This window comes from Bison bison, unplaced genomic scaffold, assembly GCF_000754665.1.
Source record: "Bison bison bison isolate TAMUID 2011002044 unplaced genomic scaffold, Bison_UMD1.0 scf7180017864456, whole genome shotgun sequence".
NCBI lineage: Eukaryota > Metazoa > Chordata > Mammalia > Artiodactyla > Bovidae > Bison > Bison bison.
This window is the reverse complement of record NW_011495018.1, coordinates 9,959,279-9,968,939: the sequence shown is the minus strand read 5'-3', so window position 1 is coordinate 9,968,939 and position 9,661 is coordinate 9,959,279. Positions and strand designations below refer to the sequence as shown.

Sequence of the window (9,661 nt, the reverse complement as noted above, 5' to 3'; positions counted from 1 at the left end):
GCCCGCTCCAAAGGCTGAGGATGGCATCCATTCCAGTCATCCACAGGGAGCCTGACCCAGCGCACCAGGCATCCGAATCAGGAACACTCAGGCATATTTGCTGAAGGCTTAATGAAAGCACCAGGCCAGCCTTCTACCACTTTTATCAAGAGTAGCTCCTTGCTGAGCCCCCAAAATCATCCCCCTTCCACACCAGAGCAGGAGGACAGAGCAAGAAGGACTGGAGGGTCAGATGTAGGGGAGCCTAGGGCAGGTTGGCTTCCCAGGGTTTTACTTAGCAATTCTTCCAAGTTACAGAAAGGTAAAATAGAACAATGGATATCCATGTTTGCCAGATTCAATTCTTAGGCTTCCTTGCTCTCTCTTTCTCTCTATACCCAGACTCCCCCCACTTTCTCTCTCTCTCTCTCTCTCTCTCTCTCTCTCTCTCTCTGTATCTCTCTCACACACACACACACACTTTTTGTGGCTGAACCATTTAAAAATGAGTTGCAGACTTCATTAGCAGGTATCTCCTACCTTAACACAAGACCTTTATCACTGCCCCCAAATTTAACACTGAAACAGTCACATTATCTAATATACAGTCCATACACATATTTTAAATGCTCATAAATGGGTTTTACAAAAGCTGTCCCCCTACCTCCCACCCAGAACAGGAACCTAGTCCAGGATCACACATTTAGTTGTCATGACTCTTAAGCCTCTTTTCATCTGGAACCCTCTCTGCAGGATTTTTTTTTCAATCTTTTGTGACTCTGACATTTTGAAGCAATGTCTTGTCAAATGTCCCACATTCTGGATCTGATTGTCTGACACGTTAGCTGGCAAAGTCTGCTGCAAACACACACACACGTACACATGCACACAACTTCACTCTGTCTTGGTTTCTTAAAATCTACACATTGGGAGATTTTATAGGAAAAAATATTTTTTTGAAAAATCTTCAACTCTGGACTCTTTTGCTAAGGAGAAAAAACCAGAACACGTGGTAACTCTGGCTGTGTTCCCACCTGACTACAGACAGCAGGGGCCGAGCTACAGCGGGGCCCTTCCTGAATCGCTACGTGGTGTGATGCGACAGTGGCCACCTTGCCCCGTCAATGACCGCCATGGCCAAGATCCAGCGGGGGGATAGAGGGTCCACGCCCACCAGAGGCTCTTACTTCTTTGGGGACACGAGGAATTACTGATGTTTCATGACATGCCAGAGCAGATAAGAACTGACCCACCTCTGCCCAAGGAAGAAGCTATGGACCGTCCCCGAAGTGTGGGCCAGGGAAGGACATCTGGGGCCAATCCAAAATGCCCCAGGGGACATCTGGGCACCCGTCTAACTGCTTTCAGAATAATTCAGATGTTTCAAGTTCCAACTGCATGCGGCATGCTCGGAATGCAAGTGATTCACCTCAGGGGACCTGGCCAACTTTTAACCGCAGAGGGTCACCTCACGAAATGAGACAAAATAAATCCCGAGAATACCTGGCTCTCGATGTCACCATAACATCCCATCATTTGATCTCCGTTCCTAGAATCTTTAACTTGATTTCAAACTCCAAACCACAGAGACGACACCCAAAGTCCACATCCAGAGACTCAAGAACCACAAAACAAAGCAAAAAGATCATCGGCACCAAAGGCAGCACCCCCTAACCCCGCTGCCGTCCACCTGGAAAGCTGGTTCCCCAAAGGGTGCCAGCCAGCCCATCTCTGAGAAGAGACATCTTCTCTGCTCAACTCTGCGGCGCTGCTACAGGTCTATGACGCAACTCTGGCTGTTAAAGAGTTCATCAAACCCCAGTATGAATAATGCAAGACATATTTTCCAGGTTGTACAAGACAGGCCAGGGCTTGATTCGGCAAACGAGCACATCCAAATGGCCTGTTTTCTTCACATATTTTTCACTGGAATCCATCCAACCAAGGAGAAGGGGAAGGACTCACTTTCTGGGAAGCCAAGTACTCCATGCCCCGGGCCAGCTGGTAGGTGCACGACACCAGGTCCTTGAAGGCCATCTGCTCCTCGGGAACGCGGTTGATGTCGTAGGAATACTCCATCCCGGGTGGCCTCCGGGCGCGCAGGTATTCCCGAAGGTTGCCTTTAGAGGCGTATTCAACGATGACATAGAGCGGCCCTGTGGATGGAAAACACGAGCTGGAGAGGCAGCGAACCCTGGAGCTGCCCTGGGGCAGCTCTGCCAAGGAGTTCGTAGCTATTACAACTCAGTGCTTTATTATTATTTTTTTTAATTTAAACATACAGAACGGCACACACAAAAACAGAACACCTGCCTTCTAATCTCCCCCCAAATGACAACGAACACCCGGTCGAGGTAGACTCAACAGTCTTTAATAAAACAGAAATGCTTCGTGAGTGCCCCTTTCTTGTCATGTCCCCTCTTAGAAAGCAATGGCTACCATAAATTTGCTGCTCTCATTTAATTTTAACAATTTTACAAACACATGTGTATCAATAAACGATGTATTATTTTTAGCAACATCAATAAGTAATAAAGACACAGCTTTGCAACAGTTTCCCCCCACACATGATCTTTCTGGAAGCCAGTCAGGCTGATAAAAAATAGATCCAGATCATTCCGTTTAACGCTTACATAGATTCTACCATATAAATATACCGTGCTGTATTCATCCACTCCCCCGATGGGTGTGTTCAGGCGTGGGCCATTGCCCACGTTGTGCGACGAACTCTGCAAGCCAGTGCATGGCTCCTTACACACGCGTGCGATAATGTCCCTATGGCACAGACCAGCCTGTCTCCATGTGTAAATGTTACTGGCACACAGCGAGGCCAATTCATCTCTGTATTGTTTGCGGCAGCTTTCTCACTCCAGCAGTAGAGGTGGGTGGCTGCCACAAAGCCAAAAATACTTACAATAACCCTTTACAGTCTCCTGACTCCCGGTAGAGACCTCAAAGGGAAATTGCCGAGGCAAAAAACAGGCATTCCAAGTTTATTAATTATCATCAAACTGGTTCCCAAAGTGACACAGATCATTTATGAGAGAAGCCAGGGTTCTCACTCCCCGGAGGAAGATAACATGTCCTTCCTGTCCCCTCTTTAAGGCCACTCCTGGGGACTCACCCATAGCAAGACATGGTTCCTCAATCCCATTTCAAGGGAAGAACTTGTCAACCAAAATGCAGGATCTTACATTGGGAACTCTCTCTCTAAACATAATGAGATGGCCTTTTCCAAACACCCTCTAGGTTATGTCCAAAAAACAACAGGACGCTACAGGCCTTCCCATCCAGGGTTGCCTAACATCCACCTTTCCCCCTAGACCCCAGGCATGGTCATCAGGAGCGCCTTCCTGAGGTGGGTTTTATAAAAAACTTTAAACATGTGCTTAGGAGGCTCTAGGAGCAAGATCTAAACAACCATACACTTCTAAAATGACGCTGATGCTGAACCCTGGGTTATGTGAATGAATGCATTTGTTTCCTCCTACTCACCATCCTGAGTACAGGCTCCAAGGAGATTTATGATATTTTTGTGTTTCCCAATCATCTTCATCATCTCCATCTCGGACACCAGATCAGAAAGGTCTTTCTCAGTGGCATCATCTAGAACATTAGGTAAGTTGCAGATCAGTTTTGCTACTGCTGGTTGATGAACATTTGGTTGAAACAGAATGAAACTGAATTTCTGAACCAGAAAAGACTTTCCAAATCACCTCTCTCATCTTACTGGTGAAGCAGGAAATGCCCAGAGAACTGCCCTCCTCCATGTCAAATAGCTAATTTGGGGTCAATAGTGTCAAAAGTCAAGACAACTATATATGCCTTGGGCGCTAAGGCCAATTCTTTCCCAGCAAACCTCACAGACATGGGGGCATTCTTCTCTACCAGGAAATAATTCCACCCTCTAGCAGATAGCAGGTATCTCAGAAAACCACATCAAATTTCATGGGACCTAAAAGCAGCTGTGAGGACTTCTGTGGAAGAGGAGGAGGGGGAGGAAGATGGGGGCATTTCACATACTTCAGACTGTCTCTGGATCACAGGCTGCTAAGCTGAGCCCTCAAAGCCCACAGGGCACTCACAGATGGATTCAGACAAGGACAAAAGTTCCCATACCAAGGACAAAAGTGTGCGTGCGTGTGTGTGTGTGTGTGTGTGCCTGCTCCTGCATCTTGAGGGGCTGAAGGTTCTCGCCTTCTACGGGCTTCCCAAGGGGCTGGGATTCCCATACTAAGATAATTAAAGTTTTTAAAACCTCTCTGCTCCATAATTTCAAACAAGAACAGCTTAGGTCCTGCATATCCTGGCTTGCAGTTAAGCTTCCAAAAAGTGGCAAGATTCTTCCTCAGGTACCTGAATTGAACTATTTCAATATGGGAAAATCTGAGCTTACCCCAAAAGGAGGATAGGCCATGGATAGAAGCCATGCTGCATAAAGCTCTTTGGCTTCACAAAAGGAAGAGCAACACAAGTGCCTGGAGTGTAAAATCCACACGGACACCCATGGAGGAGCGCACACCTGCCCCTCAGAGGGCGAGGCTCCACTGCAGTGACACACGGCGTCCTCTCTAAGCTCTGAGATGCCCACTGGCTATTAAAATGACCACGGCTGATGTCTGTGGTCTTCCCAGGCATCACACCCAAAGTGGGGAGCAGCTCAAAATGTCCTCATTTTCCTGGGGAGCCATTCAGATCCAGAGCTAAGGAAAAACAACCAACAAAACACCCAACACCTTTCCAACGATTTCTACCCTGCTCCCTCCGCTCAGGAAGAGACGCGATGACTCAAAATCCCATGAAAGAAAGAAAAAGCCTGACCCTGGGTGTCCACAATGCGTGAGACTCCCCACCACTGCCCAAGCACACACATTCTGAGAACAGACCTGTCTGCCAGGACATGTGGGAAAAACTCTGCTTGGGGTGTCTTTTCTGAGATGCCCACAATGGGATTTATAATGTAACCGTTTCCTATAACTCTTCTCATAAAAGAATACTGTGGGAAGATGAAGTTAATGGTTAAAAGGTCTTTAGGCTCTTTGGCTGTAGGCATGAGCAGGGTTGGAAGGTTAACACATAAATATTCAGGCTCCCACGAACGCCTCTCGACGTTCACATCTCTGGGTCACTGCTCATTCGTCCCTGAACATGTGAGCAATTCTACACCCGCATCAATGCCATGCGCTCCCTCTTAGCTTCCTAAGCAACTCTCCCAGACCAGGGCCATTCCTGCTCAGTGCCTCTTGCAAAGGAGAAGGACTGGCCTCCTCTCTCTGAGCCTTCTTGGCTCCCCCTAAAAAGGCCAACTTCCCTTTATTTGTAAGCTAAGGTTTGTGTTCTGCATCCAACGTGCCAACACTCATCTAAATTAATCAATTCTATGTGAGTCAATATTTTCTAAGCATTTCCAAATATAAAGGGAATGAGCTACCACTTTCTAACAGAACTGGCTTTTCTTTTTTATAAGTGCACACTGCTCAAGATAAATAGTCTGTCCGAGATGCTGATTTATACCGAAAACTTCTCAACCCCTAGGTCAACTATGTGCTCTTTGACCCCGCACCATGATAGAGTTCACACAAAAGGAACATTCTTGATAAGGCAACCCCTTTCTCCTCCCTCCCCACACCACCCCCTCACCTTTCAACATCTTCACGGCCACAGTGACTGCTTCCTTGGGCTTCTCCTTGTCAATTCCCACTGCTTCAGCCATGACCACTTGCCCAAAGCAACCTTCTCCCAGGGGTTTGCCCAGCGTCAGCCTGAATGTGTAAAGGGAGGATTAGTACACGGCATCTGGTACAGCGAGGGAAATTCCAGAACTCAATATAAAAATCTTTCAGCAGCTTACAAAAGCATGGAGCATTTATCATATGGAACTAATGAGACTTGGGGAACACACGCGTCTGAGTATTTTCTTAGTGACGCTTTAGGGAATGTCAGTGACTGCTGGAACAACTATTGAATGTCACATTTGTATTCTTGATTTATTTTCTTTAAGGAAGGTATCCTTGTGAGTCAGGTGGTCAGCTTTCCTAAGTGCTAATGAGGAGAAGCTTTGATCTTGAGCCCATCGAATATTTGTAATTTAGAATGTCTCAAAGAAAACCGTTAAACCTGTTATTTTTTTTTTTTGTCTCTGTGAAGTGATGTCTTTAAAAATCACTATTATTTAAATACCAATGGATTTTATGGTCACATTCTGGGCCAAGTTACAAGATATGAATCTTAAACACATTTCAAGGAATCTCTGTTTTTTCATTAAAGGAAAAAGAGAACTCTAGAGAGGGGGGATTTTTCTGACATATTAGTTCAGAAATCCTTATGACTACCCAAAATTAATAATGAAGAAAATCCAAAGTGAACACAACAAACTAAGTTTCTAAGGTCAGAAGTGCTACATGCATCATGCTAATAGCCATATAGACTCCTTGGACATCGCAAAAACCAACAGAATGGAAGCGACTTTGGAATACTTACAAATGTGGGTTTTCATTTAAGTATAACACAGCAAAGTACTGAGCTGCCACTAGTAAGCAGTACTTTTGCTAAGTACGCAATGGTTTGAAAAAGTTAAAGCAAAGACCAAGGGCAGCGTGTGCTATGCTGAGGTCATTCCCTTCCTACCCTGGGCTAAAATTAAATTTAATATCTTGGCAGAAAATAAACATTTGCATTGGAAAAATGGCTAATTTATGTCCTATTGCCCTGCTACTACAAACATAACAATCCTTTCTTTGTACAACGTCTGCCTCCAATCTAATAAACTGCTTCTAAATAGCCTTCATTCATTGGAAATCTGCTCCACCTATGGTTGTGCTAAACACTATTCTGAAACGCTTAGCGCTCAGATTTTCCGCACTCAGGGTACTCTGGGTGGGAGCTGACAGACAGACTCCCACTGTTGCCGGTGGTGTCACAAGTGGCAAAAGCTATGGCTTGAACCTGGGAGCTACAATTTCTTAAAATATGATCACAGCTCCCCGACTCAGTCCTATATCCATAGGAATGTGCACAAGAACCCACCAACTTGTTTAGTCAAGCCCAGGCTCGTGAGAAACACCCCCTTCTCACACTCCACAGGTGAAGAAATCATTCTTGGTTTTTTTCTGGTGCCTCACTGGTAAGAATGAAGTAAACAAGTCCTGAATGAATGAACAAACAGCACACAAACAAACTGGAAATCACTTCCGTTAACACTCTAACAAAATGATACCAGTACAGTAATTTGGCTCTAATTTATGGCGTATATTAATATCTCTAAATGAGCTGTTAGGAAACAAAACTGGTTGGAGTTGTGTGAGTCAAAGTTACAAGTGCCATGTAAGCTACCTCTCCTTCCAAAGAAAGGCTCCTCATCACATCCAATCTCTGGAAAAGCTTATCTGTGTATTTCCAAATCTGTGCCTGAGTTCCTTCTCTAGTCATTAGACACTTCTCCTACATAATCTCAAGAAGACAGAGCAAATGTCAAGACCAATAGGGTAGCTGTACATAAGCAAGTCAAAAGCTTATTCCAGTTGATTTGATGCAGAGGTAGAGTCAGCAATTTCTACCTTCCATTACTCTCAAGCTGTTTAGACTCTAACCACTACAAGAGAGACCCTGGAAATGAGCTGACAGCCCTTCAATGACCATCATATTCACTTCAGAAGGTAGACTTGGGGGCTGGCCCCTGGCTGGAAGATCGAGGGCTGGTAGCCCAAGATCTGTCCACTGGCTGGATGTCCATCTTGCTGAGATTTGAAGTTCAGATCTCACCGGTTATGAAGGGAAATTCACAGGAGCCAAGAATTGTGCTCAGTCTGGGGAGGTCTGTACCGTGATCTTCATTTTATAGAAATGAAGTTCAAAAAGAATCAGGTAACTCATACAGGGTTGCCCAGCCACTGCTGGCAGAGCCAAGATTCAAATCCAGCCCAAGAGAATCCAAAGTCCATGAACTTGATGCCAGACCAAGAAATATACAGCTCTCAACAATGCCTTCACCAGAGCCCAGGTGGCCACACTTGGACTGATCTTATTGGAACATCTCTATATCACCCAATAAGGAAAATATTATGGACCATAAGAAATTCAATGGCAGGTACCATATTTGAAGATTTACAGCCCAATATTATATTAATAACTAGTAAAAGCAGCACTGTTGGGTGAAGATTCTTAAGGCAATTTATATTCTATATCTAATCCCTCTAAAGAAATGAACCATAGGACAGTCATGAACCAGAAGTTAGAATGTCAATTCTGTTTTATAAATGGGATAATCCCACTCATATTCCATTTGACTGGATCTAAATTATCTAGAAAGTAAAAAAAAAAAAAAAAAAGAAAAGAAAAAAATGCTAACAAGGTACCATTTTGTTTGCTGACTAGCCATGGCTTAGTAGCTCTGCTTTAAAAGAACTATTAAAAAAGAGCCCATGACAGAATCAGTTCTTTATTTTTCCTGGAGTTGATTATTTAAAAATATAATCTTACCCATTCCTGTTGATGTCATCACAACAAGACTTTGGCAATTAAGCATCATAAACAGAAAACGTCAACCCAATGTCCCCATTTATACTTAAGTCTTCATTGGGAGAAGTGTCCCCACTCAAGTACTCACTTATCTCTTGGAAACTCCCATTTGGGATCTTCTGGCAGCTCGTACTCGGAGACCCCCGCCAGCATGGGGGTGTCTGCAGTTGAAGAGAGGCGAGTTGTGATCCTCACCAACGGGGTATTGGAGTTCATGGAGGAGCTGGACTCAGCAGAAACCTGGATACAAAATGCAAAGACACAGATGTAATCCTGGCTCCACCTGAGAAGACTGGGAGCCGGCCAGAGCCCAGCCATTGGTCAGCTCTTAGAAAGCAAGGGGAGGGTGGGTTGGCCAAAGTCATGAATTTAGGACCAAACATTTAGGAGCTGGATTCCAGCTCCTCGGTCCTCCTATCCAGGCAGTATGTGCTAGATTTCATCCAGCTTGTATGTTCCTAAAACCAGACGTCCAAACATTTTTTAGACATTGCTTGATTTAAAAAAAAAAAAAAAAAGTCTTGTTTCCGCCCTAAACAGTCAACATATCATCTGAGAACACAGAGCTAGACCCCCACAGGCTTCATTCTTGCCTTTTTGCCTGGGCTTGTATCAGAGCCCCAGATTAGCAATCTCCTCCTGGCATACCAGCTCAGATGGTGAATCAATGCTACGCTTATGACATTCCACAAAAGCTTCTGGAAAATCGGCTCCTCAATCAGCTCTATCTTTTGAAATGTAAAGGCGAATATGTCAAGGATCTAGCTCTAGAATTTGAATGGGAAAAGCATTCTGGCAGCAACAAGTGCCTTTATTCAAGGGTAACCAGAGACCCAGGCACTGCGGACCACTGTCTACTTCTCCCCCATTCCTTCTGGGAACTAGCTGATGACCAGGTCAACTTTGGTTTCAGAAACTAGTGAACAAAGAGTCAATCTTTATTCACAATCTTGTGGGAAAGCTCCCCTCCCCATCCCCAACGCCCCCAGCAGCCTGCAAGGCTTTACAGAGTGTTCTCAGTTTACGCTCATTCATTATAGTCTGCATTTGAAAAAATACCTATTTCTTAAATATATCATCTTCTCTGTGCTGGTTTCTGTAAAGGAAAGTACCATTACGGGCTGCCTGACCATCACCTTATTCTAAACCATGAACAAGACCGGCC

General features: G+C 44.8%; 1 protein-coding gene across 11 annotated transcripts in view; it reads right to left on the bottom strand.

Annotated features, from left to right (window-relative positions):
- FGFR2 (fibroblast growth factor receptor 2) overlaps nt 1-9,661 on the bottom strand; it is a 107,652-nt gene that overhangs the window by 15,213 nt on the left and 82,778 nt on the right. For all 11 annotated transcript variants that reach the window (XM_010859237.1, XM_010859232.1, XM_010859235.1 and 8 more), the window contains 4 exons: nt 8,585-8,736; nt 5,620-5,741; nt 3,475-3,585; nt 1,945-2,135 (listed from right to left, as the gene is read on the bottom strand). In XM_010859237.1, coding sequence (XP_010857539.1) covers nt 1,945-2,135; nt 3,475-3,585; nt 5,620-5,741; nt 8,585-8,736 — 576 coding nt within the window. The remainder of the gene's footprint in view (nt 1-1,944; nt 2,136-3,474; nt 3,586-5,619; nt 5,742-8,584; nt 8,737-9,661) is intronic.